At 42.9% G+C, this 23,056-nt stretch overlaps 2 protein-coding genes across 2 annotated transcripts; both read right to left on the bottom strand.

The window, feature by feature from the left end:
* Window positions 1-1,590: 1,590 nt before the first annotated feature.
* Window positions 1,591-7,257, bottom strand: abraa (actin binding Rho activating protein a). The gene is made up of 2 exons (XM_062416399.1): window positions 6,564-7,257; window positions 1,591-2,091 (listed from the first exon to the last, which is right to left on the bottom strand). The coding sequence occupies exons 1-2, from the start codon at window positions 7,185-7,187 to the stop codon at window positions 1,654-1,656; spliced, it is 1,062 nt and encodes a 353-aa protein (XP_062272383.1). The 5' UTR covers window positions 7,188-7,257; the 3' UTR covers window positions 1,591-1,653.
* Window positions 7,258-10,737: 3,480 nt separating this feature from the next.
* On the bottom strand, window positions 10,738-16,469 carry LOC133976380 (protein enabled homolog). The gene is made up of 4 exons (XM_062414582.1): window positions 16,464-16,469; window positions 15,686-15,917; window positions 15,237-15,570; window positions 10,738-11,080 (listed from the first exon to the last, which is right to left on the bottom strand). The coding sequence occupies exons 1-4, from the start codon at window positions 16,467-16,469 to the stop codon at window positions 10,738-10,740; spliced, it is 915 nt and encodes a 304-aa protein (XP_062270566.1).
* Window positions 16,470-23,056: the final 6,587 nt, after the last annotated feature.

Below are 23,056 nucleotides of genomic sequence, written 5' to 3' on the forward strand. Positions count from 1 at the left end.
TCTTGCTATTACTGTTTTCCTTTACAGACTAAAATAATACAATGTGAGCGTTGATCACACACAGTTTTTTACAAAGCTTCTCTGTTTTAAAATCAGGCAGCCTCATCTATCAGTCCACTGAGAGCAGCTGTGACCGGCTCAATCTGCTTTTGTTTGCAACAGCTGGTGTTTACCTCTACACACACCCTTTTATCTATTTAAAAGTATGAGCAACATGTGATTTTAAAAAAAAAGAAAAGAAAAGAAATGTATTCATATAGTAGATGAAAAAATGCACATACAACAAAAATGTAAAAAAAGAAAAATCCAATGGATGCTTATGTAGCGTCATCATTTAGACTACTTATATTATTAATCTGTGTCGTTGCTGCTGTTGTAATGTTTCAAACTGCTCTTCAGCTTTATTCAGTCAAATTTCTTTAAGCTCTGCTGGCAAAATAACTTTGGTCATATATATCTCTGTAATTCTTGTTGTGACTTTTTGTCTATTTTTATATCTACTTGCCTTTAAAGTCGATCTAAAAACACCAAAACGTCACCATATTCTGCTTTTTTCAACATAATTAGCTTAACTCTTAAACAGGCAGGAGTGAAAGATAATGTGAGGTTACTAGTTATCTCATTTGCACCACAAATATAGTTTTAAAACCCTATTTTTAATATATTGGGGATTTTATGAGTTGTATCTCCACCGTGTTGCCCCTATTAAGGTATAAGGTATAAAAATGGTCATAAACAATTGAATGAGAAGTGATATATTCTTGATTTCACTGGTCATTAACACTAGTTTGCTCATTTCTATCAAAGTACAGGCCTACCACAAACAACAGGGTGTTAAAGAGTCTGTATCTCCTGGTGCACGTTGCCTATTTAAGAGTTAAGATGGAAAAACAACGAGTCTCTCATGTCTGTCAGTTAATTATGAGATGAAATCAGCTGTAAGTTTCTTCAGCCAGAGTCTGATAAAGCTTTCTCGTATGACTGCCATGACAGCAGATTCTCAAGGCTTCTCGCATGAAGCACAAGTAGCGAGCCAAGCGTGTTTAGCGTGCTGAAGATAGCTTCCCCTCCACCGGATATCCTATCAGGTATATGAGAGGTACTAATGAGTGTGGTGAGTGTTTGTGTGTGTGTTTGTGTGTTATATGTGTCAGCTGATAATTTATGGAGGCTACATTAAAGTTTCAATAATTTGTCTTTATTGCCAGTAAAGAATAACCATCCTTTTTTTCTTCCAATGTGTGTTTGTATTGCTTTGAAAATGATAATCAAATTATTATTTTTTTTTTTTTTATCTCTTTCAAATGTTTGGCCCATTTCTGCAAATGTGATTTAAAAAAAATGATCCTGTAAGTCAAAATAATGTGAACGTTTCTCAAAGTAATATATTAAAGTGAAATAATGAGATACTAATAAGTCATAAGTCATTATTTTTGAGATACTAAATCATTATATTTGAGTTATTAAGTCAGTATGTTGAGAGTTTCTCATTATAATGATTTTTTTTAAAATCACATTGGCGTAAATGGGCTTCCATAAATATTCCTCCATTTTTCTTAGTTTTCTATATTAGCGTAGTTCGTACTGTTCCTCTAGATGAGCTGATGTGTGATACTTGTAGGTGTGTTTGCAGCTGTGTGTGTGTGTACGTCCTCAGTCTCTCAGCGTAATGATAATATCATCATCTTGTCCTTTCCACAGCATCTCCCCTTCAAAGTCCACCATTTTATGTTTGCGGCAGCGCAGCAGGATGCCCACCACCTTATCTGAGATCTTCACGTAACGGTCGAAGAGGCGGCCGAAGGAAATGATGGTTCTCCCTTCCTTATCCGTAATGCCCATGTCTCTGATAATCCACACCATCTCCTCCATCTCCCTGTGGATGTGTTTCTGGGCCCTGTCGCCCCTCTCGGCAGTCTTGGAGCCGTCTTTGGGTCTGCCGTAGCCGCTGTCGCCCTTGCGGAGGCGCTGGTTCATGGCGTACTCTTGGTCGAACTCCTCGCTGAAGGGGTTGAGCTTCTGACCCACCATGTGCTCCTCAGACCACTGCTGCCAGCGGCTTTTGATGTCGCCCATAGTGGCAATCTTAATCTGGAGATAGGAGATAAAGGACAGATTAACAACAGTGTTTGAAGAGTCACGAGCAAAATAAGACTTTTAATCTTGAGTCCGGTTGTTAGATTAAGGGACTCCACACATTTAACACGGTTTAGACTCAGATACTAAATGGCTTGAACAGGAACACTGCTTTTCTGAAGTTGTAGAGTTTGAAAGAAGTAGTTTACGAGGCAGAAAATGAAAGGCATTACCACATTGCATTATGGGAATTGTAGGATCCAGTGTTTTTAGGCACTTGACCCATGATAGGGAATTAAATGTGGGATATCTCAGACTTTGCTGCACCAGTTTTGCCCATTTCTTTCTTAAAAATCAACCAACTTCATTGAAGTGCAAAACAGAATTGCTGAGAAAATCTTACCTAATTTTTATTCCGCTTACATTTAGACCACATTTCCCATAAGCCCTGCTATTTCCTGTTTTGTTTCAAAGAGTTCGTAGCTCTCTGACATTTAAGGACCCCCACCCCTTACACCTATACTGTATATTAATGCTGGTTAATGACCCCCACCAACATTTAAATAAAGCCCCTCTCAGCTGTTGTAAACTGATACCCAGCTTGACCTTTGCCTCTCACTCAGACATATACATTAGTAGGAATATTTACAACCATATATGCGATATTTTACAAATGTGAGGACCCATGAATACTGTAGGTCTGGTGGCTTTTCCCCAAAAAATTGTAAAACAGATCTAAAAAAACAGCTTCTGTAAACTCTTAACTTCTCCTAATTTCTTCTTCCACCTTCTCTCATTTCTTTTGTGTCTCCCCCCTCATACTCTCCTCCTCTCTCATCCAAGCTGTCATTCATCAAAATCTCCGTCTTCTTTCTGCACTTCTATTTTATATATCCTGTTTCCCACCCTCTCCTTCCCCTCCACCCCCGCCCCGGTGTCCTCTCCTCTATCGCTATCTTTCCATTCGTCCTCCCTCGGTATTTTCCTCAGCCTGCCAGGACTTTAGATCAGTGTCATCGGATCTGTTTGTTATTTGACCTATGAAAAGTGAAGACTTGACACAGAGAGACTTTTCCACGAAACTCTATGAACCCTTAAAGTGGTACAGCTCCCGATCCTCTCTGTTTTGCTTTTTATTTTGCCTCCATTTTCGGGACTTAGCTTTCGTTGCTACACTGTTGCCGCCTTGCATTTTAACAGAAAAGTGACCAAAGGTTTAACATATTCAACTATAATTTTAAGGCTACTTTACTATTATAGTATTTCAATGATATACTACTTTATATTTCTAAGATACTTTGGTTTATCACTAAATTCCAACAAAGCATTTGATATAAAACAGCCTAATCGGCACTTTAGGGTTTGTGCTAATTTGCGAATGTTAACACACTAAACTAAGATAGTGAACATGATAAACATTATACCAGCCAAACATACACATATTAACGCTGTCATTGTGATGTTAGTATATCGACTAGCTCAAGTACAGCCTCGCATAGCTGCTAGCATGACTAGACTTGTTTGTTGGTTTAATGGTGCGTGCCTTTAACCTTTGTGTCGTCCTCCCGGGTCAAATTGACCCCGTCTGTTTTCACTGTTCCTTCTTTCCTTCCTTCCATCTGTCCTTCCTCCCTCCCTCCTTCTCTCCTTCCTTCCATCTGTCCTTCCTCCCTCCCTCCTTCTTTCCTTCCTCCATCCCCCTTTCTTCCTTCCTTCTGTCCTTCCTTCTTCCCTCCCTCCCTCCTTCTTTACGTCCTTCCTTCCTTCCCTCCCTCCTTCTGTCTTTCTTTCCTCCCCATTACCTTCCTTCTTTCCTCTGTCCTTCTTTCCTTGCTTCCTCCCTTCCTCTTTTCCTTTCTCCTCCCTCTCTCCTTCCTTCTTTCCTACCTTCCTTCCTCCCTCCTTTCCTTCCTTCTGCTCCCTTGCATCCTTCCTTTCCTTCCTTCCTTCCTCCCTCCTTTCCTTCCTTCTTCCTCCCTTCCATCCTTCCTTCCTCCCTCCCTTCCTGCCTTCTTCCTCCCTTCCTTCCTTGACTCGAGGACAACAGGAGGGTTAATGGTCCAGTTCAGTCTCACCGCTCTCATTAAGCTCACTGTTTTTAGTGGAAAAACCCAACAAACACTAACTGCCAAGCACCAAACTGCAGACTGATAACGTGGCTGGTGAGGAAAGAGTGATATTTATCTCAGGAGAGTGATTGTTTATTTACCTTTGACCAACATATCTTAAAAGTTTGCAGTCAGATTATCAAGAAATGAGCTCCAATGTTAAACTAATCTCTCAGTTTTTATATTGACGCATCTTCTGAAGACTTAATGAAGATATAAAACATAAAAAATGGACCAGAGATAATGTTTTGTTTAACCTCATTTGATTTGACAGCATATTCATCTGATGTGGAAGGTCCCTCTTTGTCATTATATATTCCTTTATTGTTGCTATTTAATCTTACTCAAGTATTGTCAATATATTTATTACTCTGATTATTTTAAAGTTTTATTTCTTTATTTCTTTATTCATTTATTTTCTCTCTCTTCTGTTTGTTGTGCTGTATGGTCTAGGTTGGGAACATTGTATGTTGTTCTGTTTGTAAAAACATTATGTTTTTTGGCACATTCACGCCCCCGCTAGGAACACCAGGCTAACATTACAGTCATAACCCTTTCCCTTCTTCTCCTTTTTTAAATTATTATTTGTCTATCGTTATTTAAAATTGACATTACATTTATCAGCTTAGTTACATTACATGACCAGCGGTGCCAAGTCAACCAGATTAATAAAATATCTTTAAACAGTCTTTTATATATTTCCTTATTTTCTTTCAATCATTCTCTCTGTTTCTACCTCTCTGATTTCCTCCTCCACCCCCCCAGCCCCCCCACTTACTACCTTCTCTCCTTTCACCCGGCTTTTCCTCCAACTGGCTGTGTCCCACCTGAAGGTTAAATCGGAGACACACACACCGCAGAGCGAGACTATATTTATTTACATATATTCCATTGCACTGCGGGCCCAGCTTGTGTTTTTATGAGTTGGACTCGCCTCTCTTTGGAGACCCCCCTCGACATTGCGGGGGGCCACCGGTCGACTCCTTTGCCTTTTATAGGTGGGATTTCGGTATGGGAGTTATGCAACTGTTAAAGCTGTTTGGTGTCCATGAGGGAGCTGGATTACTTCAGGTGACATCAAAGGGGACTTCTGCTTCAACTTGTTTATTCACGCTGTGTGACTTGTGTCAGACTATTTATGCTCTGTTTGAGTGTATTTGTCCTCCTCTGTGTGTTGATTCAGGGAGAGGAGGAACATTTATCTCGACAAGTGTCTAGTTAAAACTTGTGTATACTCCACTGTCTCATATTCAGAAAAAAACACAATTAAAGGCTGTTTATACAATATTCTTCTTTTGCAGCTTTAATCTGCTTTTAGTTGTGCTGTAATCATTTCACCAACACTCAAATATGCAAAGTACCTATTTTATAATGACCTATATCACACAATAAGCCGTTTAGCTGTAAGCCAGAGATATTGGGAAAGTGTTTGGCCTTTTCTGTACTTTCACTTGTCTGCTTGTACTTTGCAAAGTCAAATTATAAAAAGTACTACCATAAGTTTTCTCCCTTTTATATGACTTTAGTTATTTGGGTTTTGAGGAAGGACATTTCCCACAGAGGTGCAGATACGTGTACAACAGGTGTGTAAAAAAAAAAAAAAAAAAAAGGAAATATTATTTTATTCAGTCTCATCATTTTGCAAATTCGGTGTTTAATACAGATTTTTAAAAATTAACCTGTCCCTGCTGATGCCTTAGACAATAATAATGAGAAATTAAATGTTTAATGCTTTTTTAATGAACAAATTAATTTGTCTCTTATCTGCTGAAATGATTTGAAGATTCAATTAACTTTTCATTTAGTTTCACTTGAAGTTAATTTAGACAGTAACTGAACCAAGTCCAATAATTCTGCTATCTTGCCAACGTGCTGACAACATGATTTTTTTCCACAACCTGCACAGCAGCTGTGTGCGGTCACAACAGATCAGACTGACCACACCCAGCTGTGATGTTGTGTGTGTGTGTGTCTGTTAATTCACTCTAGCAACCGGCGGGCTGCAAAACAAGGTTAAGACACGCCATTATTATCACCTCATGAAGTTGTTTTGGGTGTTTACTCGTCCAGTAGATGCAGAACAATACTATAATTTTTTTTGGGATTGTGTTTCTTGCTTCTGATGATTATTAGTCCAATATTCACTCTCCTTTTAGTTCTGGTTTGGCTACACTCTTCACTATGCTCCATTGATAGTTGCTAACTTGGTTCTGGGCAGGTAGCAGACATGTGGTTCATTGTATCAGCTGTTTTTTGGCGTTTTTTTTGGCTGTTTTAAGCAGCGCAGTGCAGAGACTGAACCAAACAGTATATTTAAATATGAAAATACTGATTAGTGCAGTATTAAAACGTATGTAAAATCATTTTAAATCACTCTACCTTGGGTTTGTTAACCAGTTTCTTGAACTTGATGTCACTCTGCTCAGTTTTTGATTCGCTGTTATCGCTGAGCCCGGCCTCCTCTCCGAGCCCGCTGTCCTCAGTGTCCAAACTGCTGCTCCTCGAGCCCAGCTTCTTTTCTTGGAGCATCTGCTTTTTGTCTTGGATGACTCCTCCACTCTGCTGCAGTGCCCTCATTTGGCGCCGCCGTGTTGGCGACTCGTTACCTAGAAACGGCTTGCTCTCCTCGGGAGCTGACTCCATCTTGCCTTTGATAGCGTTGACCACATCGCTGCCACACTCGCTGCGTGTTGGCTGTACTGTCTTGGTAATGGAACCAGTCCGGATCATACTCTCACTGCTGTCACCATCATCTGCTGTGATTACACGCGGGGTGACAGTAAGTTTGACCACATTGTTGAGTTCTTTTGAGTTTTCCTCTTCAACAGATGCAGGCATCCAGCCACTCGGGATATTGTCCTGCTTGCCTGAGTGATCATTGGCCCAGCCCTGCCAGCTCTTGGCCAAGCTGGCCACCATAGCGGCACATTTTATCTTCCTCACCGCCCGTTTGAAAGCCTGAGGCTCTTGTGGTGCTACTGTGGAAGTCCCACCGCTACTCATTGCGACTGGATTGTTTGTTTCAATCTGCTGGAAAACTAAGAGCTTGCAGAGTGTTTGTGGTTTATCCGGAGGTCTGATGAAGTTAAAATGTTAGGAAAATTGGCAAGTTTGCTTAATCTAGGAGGCATTAAATGTAATCAGTATCTTCAAAAGTCAATCACTCGTTTAGTCTTCAGGTAATGTCTTGAATCTCAAAATGTGAATCTTTTGCTTTTCCAGACTGGGAGCAAAAGTCTTTATAGATTCTTATCTTTATAGATCTTCACAGAAACATCCGGAGCTTTCCAGATCGTCAGTCGGTCAGTGGGTGAGCTGCCGGTGTGAAGAGTGTGAGGTCTTTGCCTTTAATCCCCTGCTGAAGCCCCTGTGGCTCCGCGACTGCCTTTAAATAGTGAGGGGTCGTAAAGGAAGTGATGTCGCATGGGGTCCACGTGAGACAAGAAAATCCAGTGTCAACACTCTTGTTACTGTGGCACAGGTTCACGCACGCACACACGCACGCGCACACACATACATAGGAGTGGAATTTCTCCTCAGGGATCCAGGGAACAGGTGCCCAGTGTTTTTAGCGACTCAGAGGTTTCTGTCCTGACACACAAATACACAGATACACTGAAACAGAAACAGGCCTTTGCTCTGAGTCACTCTGCTATACTCGGGGGAACAACGCATGTGTATGTATGTGTTCATTGTGTATATATATAGGAATGTTTTCATCCAGATACAAAACTTTCCTTCATTGCACAACAGGTTTGGATCACTTTAAAACGTGTGCGCTTGTGCGAGTGTGAATTCCTAAATTGTAGGTCACGGATAAATCATCTGGTCTGAGTGTTTGTGTATCTGTGGCCGAAGCTATTTTGGTCTTGTATGTTTGTGAATGAGTGAGTGTGGATTTATGGATTATGATTAAGATATGTCAGCTAGATTTAATTAAAGTGACCCAATAGAGGCTTCAAATAAAAATACTATATATAAAGATGTAAGTAGTGGGGTGTGACATCATCTATTGTTTTGCATTGAAGCTGGTTTGAAGTCCAGAGTTGCTGTGTTTTCCGTTTGGAGCCAGGATCTTCAACTGGAAACTTGCCCCACTACCTTTGACCGAAGCTAACGCTAGCTTACTGGTAATACCCAGTGGCGCACACATTAACTACTTTAGCTAAACTGTGCTAACAGGGCAGCTATCGTTATCAAGTAACATTAATCTTAATGAGCTATTGCAAGAAAAGCCAGACTCAGTGTGAGTCCAGGAGTCGGAGAGAGCAGCAGGTGTCAATCCATCCCCACATGTCAAAGCTGCTGGAAGTCTTTGGGCTTTCTTGCCTTTATTTAGACAGTAACTGGTATAGAGGACGACAGGAAACGAGGAGAGAGAGAGAGAGAGAGAGAGAGGGGAATGACCTGCAGCATAGGTCCCTTTCAGGATTCAAACCAGGGACGCTGCAATTATATGGCAGGCGCTCTAACCACTCAACCACCAGGGCACTCCAAGTCTTGTAATCTTATTAATGGAGCAATAATTTAAGAAACTGATGACCAGCACAGTTATTAGAGGGTCAAAATTTAGCAATTGAGAATATATAGACTAGTTGGAAAAAAAGAACCGGGCTCACTCACTCCTATTTGGAAGGTCGTGGCTCCAAACGGAAATGACTGGACCTAAATGCGGCTCCAATGCAAACCAACAGGTGACATCGAAACCCAATATAGGATGTAGCGCAGAGGTTGTGATATATATACCACAGCAAACGGATGTAACGGCATTCCTGTGCATCCTCATTGGTGTCCGCCTTACATAGAACCACTGTAAGGGGACTGAAAATGTGATTGCTGTTATTAGTCTTTGGAGCCATTTCTAAATGAACAACTGCTACTGTAGTCTTAGTGGTGAAAGAGCATATCACATATCTCATATCTGTTCAATGGTGTGGCTCATTGATATGGTTTTAATAGTTTTTGAACAACAATAAAGGACAACAGCGTACAGTAAGAAGATATAAGAAGCTATATTGGACTTTGGATACACACACAGTACTTGTGGATAGGGTCAGCTCATTGTTTGTCTTGCACAAGAGATTTGATGATGTCCCCTGTTGCCTGCGGCTCATGTACGCAGCGGCTCGGTACTCTTATTTTTATGTATTTTTTGTTTTTATCATTTTAGTCATTATTGTTGTTGTTTCATCCAGTTTTTGTCTTATGTTGATTTTTTTTTTTAAATCGTGTCTTCCTTCTATGTGAGAGAGCCAAACTGAATTTCATTATGTAACTACAATGACAATAAACTTCCTTATGTCCTTATGTCCTTGTTGACAATCTCTTGTTGGCCTGCCGGGGGACTACAGATGACAACTACCCTCTTGGCTGACTCTGTCACATTTTCACTGTGATGTAAACTACAATGTTGATTGATGTGTTCTGTCACTTCCAAATAAATCTTAAAATAAATAAGAAAAATGTAGAAAATGACCAGCTATATCCTTTAACAATACACTTGCATACATCTTTGAAAAAAAACAACACCAGTCAGAGCACAAGACATACCATGAAGATGCTTTATACTTATCGTTGGTGTTGATCTTACTTAGATCTTTGTTGCATCGCCATCTCACACACAAAACAGAATATAAAAAAACCCACTCAGTTGTTAATGATTTACTCGATAAACCAAAGCGTAATTATTAATTAGCAAAAGTTGTTTATGATGCATGTCGTGAGAACTGAGAATATATTTAAAGTCTTGATGAAACATTTCTATCTGTGTCTGACACGCAGCCAGACAAAGCCGAGTGTGTCTTCTAAATGTGTGCACGGCCTAAAATAACCAAATGGTGGCCAAGCCGTCACCGGCTCAGGTTTCCGGCGTGTGTGTGTGTGTGTGTGTGTGTGTGTGGCTGTGTGTGCGCTTCAGGGTTCCAAGTCCCATGCCAGCAGCTGCCTCACGTGCACGCTCCTACCGCCCGCAGTGCACGGCGGACTTGCACAGAAATAGACACGCCTGGCACTAGAAAGTTATGAGAAAGGTGTCAGAGCGGTGTGTCATGGTATGAGTATTTATATATGACTTAATCAAAGGAAAAGTGCTTTTTATACTGTATGTGAACCGTGAGTCATCGGCTGTATAATTATGCGGTATACTTTGTGGAGTCCTGCAGGAAAAGTATTTGCAATTGCTCACCTGCAGTGTAAAGCAGGTTCAGCTACAGAGTAGTAAGCTGGCAGGGAGTCTGTGAATAGCTGAAGGGCTTTTGGTAAGCTTGAGGTTCTCTGAAATGAGCACTTCTCTTTTGTCTTGTTTTGTTTTTTATTGAATTTAAGACAATCTGAAAATAAATGGTCACATAATAATATAAAATGAATGGGTAAAAATAAAAACAAGGCAAAAAGAAAGTCAATTTTTTGCAAAAGAATAACCAATCAGCCGTTTTCACCATCAACAAAGAGAAACCCCATGTACACTTAAACCTTTGTCCTCTCACAAATGGCCAATTCCATGTTGGGGATTAAGCAAGGTGGACCCAAGAGGCAGGAGAGGCAGGGGAACTGTTCAAAACACAGGTTTATTGCAAACGGAGGGTGCTGCCGGACAATAGCAGTAGTTGGAAGAGGGGAATCGGACTGGACTCCCTCCTGGGGCAAAAGGGAACAAAAAACGGACCACTCCAAGTGGCGTAGCGGGCGGCGGTGGCTGGGGACTGGAGGCTGCAGGCTGGAGGCTGGTAGCAAGGACACAGGCGTGGCTTGGTAACTGAATCATCTGGCAGGGGCGTGGAGGTGAACCAGGCTTTTTCTGGAGTGGTGGTGATTGTAGATTGAAACCAGGTGTGCTCTGCTCTGTTCCCTGCTCCTGTGACAAGTAGGTCAACCCCGCCCCCGAACCACCGCCAGCCCTGCAGGAGAGACAGAAAAAGGAACACCATAACACAACCCCAAACCCCAGTCCACAACAGTACCCCCCCACTAAGGGACGCCACCTGGCGTCCTACCAGGCTTGTCAGGGTATCTACGATAAAAGTCTGTCAACAGACTGGGATCCAGAATCAGGGAGCGTGAAACCCAAGAGCGCTCTTCAGGGCCGTACCCTTGCCAATCCACCAAAAATTGGTAGCCGCGGCCCCGCCTGCGAACATCCCGGATGTGGTCAACTGTGAACGCTGGGTGGCCATCGATGAGGCGAGGTGGGGGGGGTGGGTCAGACGGTGGATGCAGGGGACTGTCTGACACTGGCTTCACCAGGGACACATGAAAAACAGGATGTACCTTGAGTGCCGCAGGGAGCCTCAGCCGGACCGCGCTCGGGTTAATGATGCGCTCGATGACGTAGGGGCCAATGTACCTGGGAGCCATCTTTCGAGACTCTGTCTGGAGAGGGAGGTCCCTGGAGGCGAGCCAGACCTGCTGTCCCACCTTGTACTCCGGGGCAGGGGTACGATGCCTATCAGCAATTCGCTGGTTCCGGGCCGTCGTCCGGACTAGAGCGGCCCGGGCCTCCCTCCAAACACGACGAGCACGGCCGTAGTGGGCCTGGACAGAAGGGACCGCGACCTCTGTCTCCTGACTGGGGAACAGGGGGGGTTGAAAACCGTTAGTGACCATGAAGGGGGACATACCCGTAGCTGAGCTGACCAGGGAGTTGTGAGAGTATTCCACCCATGGCAAGTATGTGGACCAGGAGGCTGGGAGACGTGCCGCTACACACCGCAATGATGATTCCAAGCTCTGATTTGCCCGCTCCGTCTGACCGTTGGATTGGGGATGATAGCCGGATGTTAAGCTGGTTCTCACCCCCAGAGCTTGGCAGAACCCCCTCCACACCTGAGATGTGAATTGCGGGCCCCTGTCCGAGACGATATCCTGGGGAATACCATGCAATCGAAAAACATGCTGGACCAGGAGGTCAGAAGTCTCCAACGCTGAAGGGAGCTTGGGAAGTGGAACAAAGTGAACAGATTTGGAGAAACGGTCAACAATTGTTAGGATGGTGGTATTACCTTCTGAGGGGGGGAGGCCGGTGACAAAATCCACTGCAATGTGTGACCAGGGGCGATGGGGAATGGGCAAGGGTTGGAGGAGGCCTGCTGGTGCACGGTGGGAGGACTTATTTCTAGCACAAACGGAACAGGCGGTGACAAACTCCCTTGTGTCTGCAGTCATGGTCGGCCACCAGAAACGCTGTCGTAGTAGGAAGAGGGTGCGGTGAATTCCAGGGTGACAGGCTACTTTGGATGCATGCCCCCATTGGAGCACCGGGCTTCTCATCGACCGGGGAACATAAAGCCGTCCAGGTGGACACCCCTCTGGCACCATTTCCTCCTGCTGAGCCTCTTGGACACTTTGCTCAATTTCCCATCTGGCCGCGCCGATGACACAGGATGGTGGTAGAATCGTTTCCTCCAAAGTCCCCTCCTCCTCTGGTGTGAACTGCCTGGAGAGGGCGTCAGGCTTCGTGTTTCTCGAGCCTGGGCGATAGGAGAGAGTGAAATCAAACCTTCCTAAGAAGAGGGCCCACCTGGCCTGGCGTGAGTTCAGTCGGCGAGCAGAACGGAGATAGGCCAGGTTCTTATGATCCGTCCAGACAATGAATGGCTGAGCTGCCCCCTCTAACCAGTGCCGCCACTCTTGGAGAGCCAAGACCACTGCAAGCAACTCTCGGTTCCCCACGTCATAGTTTCTCTCTGCTGGAGACAGGCGTCTGGAGAAGAAAGCACATGGGTGAAGTTTGTGGTCTGCAGGCGAGCGCTGGGAGAGAACAGCCCCGACCCCACAATCCGAGGCATCAACCTCAACTATGAACTGAAGGACTGGATCTGGATGAATTAACACAGGGGCTGCAGTGAACTTTGTTTTAAGCTGTTCAAAGGATGCCTGTGCTTCTGCTGACCATTCAAAGGTTTTCTTGACTGAAGTTAACTGGCTGAGGGGAGCAGCAAGACGGCTGTAGTCCCGGATGAACCGCCTATAAAAATTAGCAAACCCCAGAAACCTCTGTAATTGTTTGCGAGTGGCTGGGGCAGGCCACTGTTCCACGGCTCTGATTTTCTCTGGGTCTGGTTTGAGCTGCCCCTTTTCAACTATGTGCCCCAGAAAACTAATGGAGGTTGCATGAAAATGGCACTTTTCTGCCTTTACATACAGCTTGTTCTCGAGCAGTCTTTTCAAAACTTGTTTTACATGGTCAACATGCTCGGCATAACTATGGGAAAAAATCAAAATATCATCCAGGTAAACAAAAACAAACCTGTTCAGCATGTCCCGGAGCACGTCGTTAACTAAGGCCTGGAAAACAGCAGGAGCATTTGTTAAACCAAAAGGCATGACCAGGTATTCGAAATGTCCCAAGTGTGTGTTGAATGCAGTTTTCCATTCATCACCTTCTTTAATTCTGATCAGGTGGTAGGCATTTCTCAAGTCCAACTTTGTAAAAATGACTGAGTCATGAAGGGGTGTAAAGGCTGAATCAAGCAGTGGAAGGGGGTACTTGTTTTTGACTGTGATAGCATTAAGACCAGTGTAATCGATGCAGGGCCGCAGTGTTTTGTCTTTCTTTGCTACAAAGAAGAAACCAGCTCCCACAGGGGAAGAGGAGGGACGAATGACACCTGCTGCCACTGAGTCATTTATGTACGTTTCCATGGTTTCTTTCTCGGGTTTGGAGAGGTTGTATAGTCGTTGGGTGGGAAGCGAGGAGCCAGGGAGTAGATCGATAGCACAGTCGTATGGTCGGTGTGGTGGCAGGGTGAGCGCCCGGTCTTTACTAAATGCATCCTTCAGCTCATGATATCCTCGGGGAACATTAGTCAAATCTATGTCTTCGGGGGGTGCAGGCAATTTGGCAGAGGGTTTGGGGATGGCCGAAAAGAGACAATGTCGGTGACAGTGATCACTCCAGTTGCGAATGGAGGCCATTGCCCAGTCTATGTGTGGGTTGTGGGTTTGTAGCCATGGTAGCCCAAGAACAATGGGGTTCAAAGGGGAGGATATGACAAATAGCTCTGCCTGCTCGTGATGGTTACCTGACAGGGTGAGTTTAATTGGCTGGGTCTTGTGTGTGACGCTGTCAATGGGGTGTCCGTTTATTGCCACAACTCTTTTGGGTTGATCTAGCTGACAAACCGAGAGATTATGTTCCCGTACAAAGTTAATGTCTATGAAATTATCGTCAGCCCCAGAGTCAATCAAAACCACAACAGGGAGCGTGCGTTGTGTCTGGTGTATCATACCTGACAGTTGGACACGGTTTGAGGAGGAAGTCATGGATGTCCGGCTCACCAGCGTCCTCCTTCTTGCTGACGAGCCTGTCCTTTTGGCGCCTCTGGACACTGTGGCCGATAATGTCCCTTCTGGCCACAGTAAATGCAGAGCCGGTTGACGAAACGACGCTGCCTCTCTTCAGGAGACAGCCTGGCTTGCCCCAACTGCATGGGCTCCCCCGCTGTGGGGGCAGGAGGGCCCATGTCTGCTGTGGGGCTGCTAGATGATGAGGTAATGGTGGAAGGGGCGAATGCCACTGGGGTGGCTGGGGCAGAATAGAGGGAACGAGGCCTTTGTCCCTGGGATCTTTCCCTGCGTCGCTCTCGCATCCTGTTGTCCAACCTGATGGTTAAGTCAATCAAGGCCTCTAAGCTATCAGGGTCATCTCTGGGAGCCAACTCATCTTTTAACTCCTCTGATATCCCCTTAAGGAAAATCGCCTGCAGGGCGGTGTCATTCCAGCCGCTCTCGGCGGCCAGAATGCGAAACTCAAGTGCATACTGTGAAGCTGATTGGGTGCCCTGTCTCAACCTCAGCATTCGACCAACTGCCTCCTTCCCTTTAACAGGATGGTCAAAAACCTTTCTCATCTCCTGCGTGAATTCATCATAATCTGTGGTGAGTTCTGGGGAATGAGTGGAGGTGGCAAGCGCCCAAGCTGAGGCTTGGTCAAACAGGAGGCTCATGATAAAGGCTATCTTTGCCTGATCTGTGGCGTATGTGCCCGGCTGTTGGTGGAATACTAGTGAACACTGGTGCAGAAACTGAGAACAAGTCCCTAAGTGACCGGAATACCTGGCAGGTGTGGGGATGAAGGGTTCTCGGGGTGCGACCATCGGAGCCACGGCAGGTGGTGGGACTGGTGCAGGTGGAGGAGGGGGAGCATGGGCGAGAGCGGTGAGTTGACCTGTGATGGCGTCCATCCTCCCTCCAAGGTCTGTGATGCCTGTGGCTAATTGCTGCAAGTTGTTTACAACCTGCCGAAGAGTGGTTTCATGTTTGGTCACCAGAGCGCCCTGGTCGGCGAGGGCTCGCTTGATGTTGTCTGTCTCCGCCGGGTCCATGATTGCCAGATGATTCTGTTGGGGATTAAGCAAGGTGGACCCAAGAGGCAGGAGAGGCAGGGGAACTGTTCAAAACACAGGTTTATTGCAAACGGAGGGTGCTGCCGGACAATAGCAGTAGTTGGAAGAGGGGAATCGGACTGGACTCCCTCCTGGGGCAAAAGGGAACAAAAAACGGACCACTCCAAGTGGCGTAGCGGGCGGCGGTGGCTGGGGACTGGAGGCTGCAGGCTGGAGGCTGGTAGCAAGGACACAGGCGTGGCTTGGTAACTGAATCATCTGGCAGGGGCGTGGAGGTGAACCAGGCTTTTTCTGGAGTGGTGGTGATTGTAGATTGAAACCAGGTGTGCTCTGCTCTGTTCCCTGCTCCTGTGACAAGTAGGTCAACCCCGCCCCCGAACCACCGCCAGCCCTGCAGGAGAGACAGAAAAAGGAACACCATAACACAACCCCAAACCCCAGTCCACAACATTCCAAGTAGTTTGTACTCATGAATGTATGCTGCATTACTTCATTCAGCAGCTTAGAAGAATATAAGTTGATATATGTTAAACGTTATTTGTTTTTGTAAAGGCAAACATTCAGTTTTTCAGTTGTGAATGAGTAAGTATATCTTCTATTATCCAGGTATAGATAGAATACAATTATTGGTATCAGTTTAAAAAAAAGGGCTTCAAAGCCAGTGCAGCACTTCACTTTATATGATGTTATGCTTCCCACTACGCTGTCGGTGATGTTGCCACAGCATGTCTGTTGTGTGCTACAGGAGTTCAACTGTGCTGCACTGCGGTTGTGTTTTGTACTTTAGGTAACCTGCAGCCCCCGATGCTAACCCCAACAGCTTCAGGATGCTTGTGTGCAGCAGAATTGTTTTCCTGCAATCATGCCATCAACTAAAGTAGATGAAAGCAACAGGCCACAGATGTAACATCTATTTTTAGGAGAGTATAAAACTCACCAGCATGTGTGATTATTTCAGAATGAAGAAGCCCATTGTGGAGCATCGGGGGGGGGGGGAACTTGGACCTGCACTTATGCCTCCATTAGTAAAACACAAAAAGCCTAATGTTACAATAAAACTGTGGGTGACTTCATTATGGGTGAGTAAGACTGGCAAAATTAACTGAGCATATATGTAAAAAACAAAAAAGTGCAGTGATTTAATGTACCACTGAGCAAGCACGTTAAGATCGACCACCTGGTGATTTGGTGTGGACAAAAAAAAACTTGGATCTCGATGCTCTAAAGATAGTAGAGATGGTTCTGGATTTCATGAAGAACCAGGCTCCACCCGTCCCCATCACTCCGTGGTACTCCTCAGTCGACTTCCTGGGAACCACCATCATCCAGGACCTCAAAATAGGAGCAGAACATCGGTGGCCTAAAAAAAAGAAGGCTCAGCAGAGGATATATACTTCCTGCAACATCTGAAGGAACTCAAAACATATGATGGTGCACTTCTACATCGCCATCACTGAGTCCAGTCCATCCTCACTCTGCTGCAACTGCTGAAGACAAAAGATGTGCCTCTAAGATATCTTCTTAGGTGATGATTTATTTCACTGGTAATTCTATAAGATGCCTCTTAATAAGACTTGTTGCAAAGCTCTTTTTATTTATTTTCTTTAACCATCTGAGTTGTAGCTTCTTAAGGCTTCACTGAGGAGTTGTATAGAAAAAGGAATTTGACCCACTACAGTTTTCAGATTGAGTATTCTCTGTCATGTTATGTTTGTTCATATTTTTTCTTCATAAATGGGCAAATACCATCACTTGTTATTGAGCAACTTCCACTACAGCTTTTTTTTTTTTTGTATATAGTTTAATTTGAAGACTGACCAAAGTTGTTGGTCACAAAACAATCTATAGTGAAAGTGTTTCTTATGACCCAGGTCGCCCCTAATCTCACATAGCCAGACATCCTTCTGGTGGGACTCACCATGATAAGCTGTTCATTTACAGGAAGGAGTGAAACACAGTGAAATTTACGACGAAGGCAAAGCAAACTTTAAATGTATAAATCATTCTTTTGGAGTGAATTGAAGTTTTCAGAGTTTGGCTGATTGATGTGATGTAATTGGGTTTATTGACAAAATGGTATGAAAATGTTGAGAGAGTGAGAGGTGAGGTGATTTATGAGCTGGACTCAAACAAGTACACGCTTGTTTAATCCTTCTGCAATCTCTCTCTGCAGACAGTGGAATGTAATTGTTTATTAGTTTCATAAAATGACAACCACAGCTACAGCACTTTAAGTGTGAGTCTGTTCTTTGCACAGTAGCCAAACTATCAAAATATAAACAGAAAATGTCTCCTTTAAATTAAAAAGCTTAACCATGGTCACTGTTGCTAACTTTAGTCCCTTACTTCAGTGAAAGTCACACCTCACCCCTCCATCACCTTTATATTTTCATTTGACTCAACTGTCAGGCACCAGTCCCAAATAGCCATCCCTGTATTGGCAGTCTTTCACCTACTTAGGCCAAATAATGACATATTCTCAACTGGATGTGTTGATGGCTACCTCCAAAAACAAACATCTGTACACTGGACAACTTTTAATTTAATTAAACTGTATATTTTACATTAAGTTCCAACTATGAAGAAAATGTACTATATTTATTTATTTAAAAAATCACCTGTACCAATACTCCTCCATTAATTTACATATATTGTATATAAGGCAAGGCAAGGCAGTTTTATTTATATAGCGCATTTCATACACAGTGGCAACTCAATGTGCGAGAAATAAAAATAAAACCCAATCATAGTAAACACATACATACCCCCCACCCCCCACACACACTGATAATAAAAACAAAGTACAAAAACATAGAAAGAGAGAGAAATAAAATAATAATAGAATAGATATAATAGAGCATTAAAAACAAACTAAAAAACAAACTAAAATAATTTGGCACATCTTTTGTTTTAATTCAAGCAATTTCCATTTGAATTTGAGTGTTTTAGGATGAGGGGGGGGTGGGGGGGGGGGTAATATTCAATAATCGAAACTTAAACACAGAGAGTTTATTGACGCACATTCATATATATATATATACTCAGCATATTTAAACTTGACAAATATCAACTGTCTGGCCAAAATAAAACAATAAAAGGAACAAAACAAAAACACTTTTGATCCGTAGTAAACTAAAAGAGAAAAAAGAGAACATTTTTGTACCAGAATGTTATTACTGGCTGTGTGGAAAAGTGAATGTGTTAATATATATATGTGTTAATAATAATAATACAATCTTAATAGTAAATAATATTATTAAATGCATGCAATACAAAAATTAAGTTAATGTAAACAATTATGGAAAATATAATTTAGGTTTTTTTTTTTACTGAATAACCCAAATTTTAACAATCAAAAATTAGAAAATTATATAACATGTTTTTGTTGATGTCATGTTGAATTTCTGAAGAATGTTGATTACAGCCACGACTGCAACATACAGGAGTGATGGTGTCAGTTTCCCTTTTCTCTGTTACTCCACAGTAAAAGTCTTGTTTCGTGCACTGTTAACATAAAACCACCTCATTCAACTTCTACACTTCTATCCAACCTCACAGCAGCTGTCATTATCCATCATCATCTCAGCCAGAAGAAAAGGAAAGGGGGAGGATTATACATCTCACAAACTGTTCATTTTTCTAAACAAAACATTTAATCAACAAACAACTGAAGTCATTACCTCAAAGTGTTTTTCACTGACACAACAGCTACTTGTGTTGCGACATATTTGCTCACCAAATCACAGTTTCTATATTCTCTCCATGCGTGCTTCGCTCTTGCACAAAAGGGCATATTTTTGTCTAATTGGAGGATGTCTTTTTCTGTGGCTGCTGACGCCATCGCCGCAGGAAGGCGAGCCAAAAATGAGATCTCATTACTGGTTGGTTCCTCTGGCCGAGCCGACTGCCAGTCCTGGCAGTGTGAGAAGCACAGTGTGACCGCTCGGACTGTGACACACACATTTGCACATCTATAATTGTGAGGACTTCTCGGTGACATAATACATTCCTTTGCCCCTTACTTTATAATCCTAATCATCACAGCTACGTGTTGAACTTTGAATCTTAACCGTAACCTTAAACTAAACGCTAAAGTCATTACCCTCATTTAAAGGATGAGGACAGAATGACTCTCTCTTTCAATACTGTCTCACTTTCAAGGTCTGAATCTCACACGGGTCCTCACAGAGATGAATTTGAATAAAATGGCATAGAGGCTTACACACACACACACACATCCGACTCTTGCTGAGAGAGGACAGATTGCAGTCACAGTGAGAAGGGAACGTTTCCGCGGCTGCCCATGACGACAGTGACATCATCGGCGCTGCGGTGGCGATGAACAATGTGTTCTGTCCATCTCTGGTGAAAAGAGCAACTGTTAGCGGCTTCTTCCAGATTCTCGTCAGTCTGGATCGGCAGATGAAGCTGTCACACAGCAACAGTTTCAGTGCTCGACTGAACAAGTCTCTCTCTCTCCCCGCCCCTCAGGATCCATTTAGTAGCTATTCTGGAGCTTTTGATCACAACACACTGATTGAAACTGCTGTTGCTATGGTCAAGAACAAAAAACTTCGAACCTCAGCTTTAGCTTGGACTTCTCATTCAAAAGAAAACGTTTTACAATTCTATGACCACAGACACGAACCTTGAGGTCAGATTGGTTTGTCAACTCTTGTTTCAAAGGCCATGGTTGCCATAGTGAAGATTAAGTCATCTTCATCTTCTATCATGGCGCTGCATTAGTAAGTAGAGACTGTTTTGGTTGGACATTCACCCTTCAGTCGCTCTACAGCAGGTCAGATCAAGTTGATCCAGATCCACTGCTGCTAAAGTCCTTATAAAGACTAATTTAATCCAAGTAGTGAGTCAGAGACGTTGACTTCAAAGTGTTACTACTTGTCCATAAATCTCTGAAGGGTTCAGGTCCTAAACACATCTCAGATCTTCTCATACAGTATGAACCCTACCAGAGCTCTCAGGTCAGCTGCTTCTAGTCTTCTTGTGGTTCCTTAAAAGTGAAACATGGTGAACGAAGCTGCTTTTTATCTTCTGTGCTCTTCACATCTGGAGCAAACTACCTGAAGATGTCGGAGAAGAGAGACAAGGCTGAATACTTTTAAATCTGAATGGAAAACACATCACATCAGTTTGCTGTGCCTGTTGATAACCCTAACCCTTTATGGAGCCTTCTTGTCTAACTTCATGTATTTTACTGTTCAGTTGATTTCTTACATTTTTTGTGATCTTATGTAAAGCACTTTGAATTTCCCTGTATATGAAATGCACTATTTAAATAAACTTGCCTTATCTACAGTCTGATATCTAAGAGTTTAGAGCTGGAAGCAGAACAGCAACCCTTTCAAAGAGTTGTTTTTTGCTACAACTTGATAAGAATTTATCTAAAATATACATAAGATATGTCTTTTTCGTATTATGAAGCACATTTTTTGGCTCTAAGTGTTCCACATGGAACTGTAAACAAGCAGTTTGGGGTTCAGATGGTTATTTGACAGTGTATAAGCATTTGACAAAGTTGATTCACAGTTTCACTGCATAAAAATAGTTTTATGTATATCAGTGATGAATACCAGCTTCATAGAAAACTTCAACATCGTCTATAAGATATGCATTACATAACTTCACTGTCCTCAGTTCAGTTCTAGCTGGAGACCTTTGTTGCATGTCCTCTTCTCTTGCTCTGTATGTTTCCAGTCTGCATCTTCAATGTAAACTATGTAATAAAAAATAAATACTTGCTGGTGTTTTTAATGCAAGAAATTAACAGCTTAATGAAAGTCCTGTCACTCACTTACATACCTGAAACGGATGCACATTTGCCCGTTTCCCTCACTGAACAGGCCGCCTGATTCACAAAAGCAATTATCGAGCTCAACTAACAAGTGCAGATCACAAATGGTGTCGGGCAGAGTCTCTCTCTGGGGTTAATGATGGTCTCCTGCAGGGCTCTCACCTGCTAGTGCGTTGGTCGATCGTAAACCATTTGCTTTGATTGGTGAAATGTGTCAAAATATGCGAGAGGAAATTATCTGATGTTGCAAATCACAGCTTGCATGTAGCGTACTAGGTGAAAAGGGCTTCTGGCTAACTGCCTGCACATATGAACGTCACAGGCCTGCACAGCTCTTGGCAGATTGAAACTGACATGTGAAGTATATACTTGGATGGTTCAAATTGTATTCATCTTGATGATAACAAATGTATATAGGCCTATAATATATACATTTGTGATAAAGCAACGTGTGATGTATACTCTAATGGAAACTATGGCCACTAAAATAAATATGTTAACACAAAAAATACACAAACTGTACAACCACCTTTAAAAATATAATTCAACATTTAGGGTTATGTTGGACTTTTATCCAGGCACAGTGACTTCCTGGAGTCTTGTTGTCATGTGAGGTTGCCAGGCAACCAGCAGACATTGCAGGAAGTTAATTCATCTGTCCAAGAAACAGGCACGCAAACTCTGTAAAATGTAAATAAGTTGCTGGTAGATTAAGTGTTATTTAGTGAGGTTTAGAGGTGCTGGTATAAGGATTTCATTTCCACTGACCAAAGAAAGACTAAAGGCATAGCAGAGCTGGACTAGCTGTTTCCAGTTTTTAACGGAAACCTGAAGGGCTGAAAAAAATGAAGCCAACATGGCAGTGCCAATAACTGCAGTTCCTCTAAAGACCACTTGAGGCCGGCTCCAAAAGCGAGTAAGTCCCCGTAAACCTTCATGTTAAAATGCCCAACTTTACAGCAGAAATACACAAATTCACAGTCTGCTACAAAACACGGTTTTGGTCTCTATTGCTAATTTCCCTAATTTCCTAGTCCCATGACAACTGTACTTAGGATGGATTTTTATACAACTCACCCAGTTAAAATGTATTAAGGCTTAAAGTTACACATAATTAACGATGTGGCCGTTTTGAGTGACAGATGGATGCCGTTCAGTGCAATTGATGTGCAGTTTTTTCTTTTTTGTTAAGTACATTTTGTTTTTATGGTTTTAAGAGTGTTTTTCGCCATTATGTAAGTCAACCATAGACTTTAAATGTACCGTGTTAACCAGGCTAAAATCTAGCATTAGGGTCAGCTCCATCCTCTCACCCTCTCACCTCCAAATATCCAAGATGGCGATGGTCGAAATGCAAACTGGAGGCTTCAGAACGGAAGTCCACAAACCAATAAGTAACGTCACGGTGGCTATGTACTTTATTTTATACAGCACATGACTTTATGCCAGTCCACGTTAACGGGCTTGAGGCTTTAATGTAACTCTTGGCAGAAAAGCAAGTAAATGTTTTCTCCAAAATGTCAAACTATTCCTTTAAAATGTTTAATCTGTTTCATTGAGTTTTCCAAGCATGAAATTAACTCAGTTTAAAGGTGTTTTCTTTGCTTTGGAAAATGGTCAACAGTAACATGTTCAGGATTTCTAGCAAAAACAGAAAAAGTATTTGTAAAGTCTTTACGTTATTTTATTGAGTTTTATTTTAAGTAATGCTACATTAT

Source organism: Scomber scombrus, chromosome 3 (genome assembly GCF_963691925.1).
Source record: "Scomber scombrus chromosome 3, fScoSco1.1, whole genome shotgun sequence".
NCBI lineage: Eukaryota > Metazoa > Chordata > Actinopteri > Scombriformes > Scombridae > Scomber > Scomber scombrus.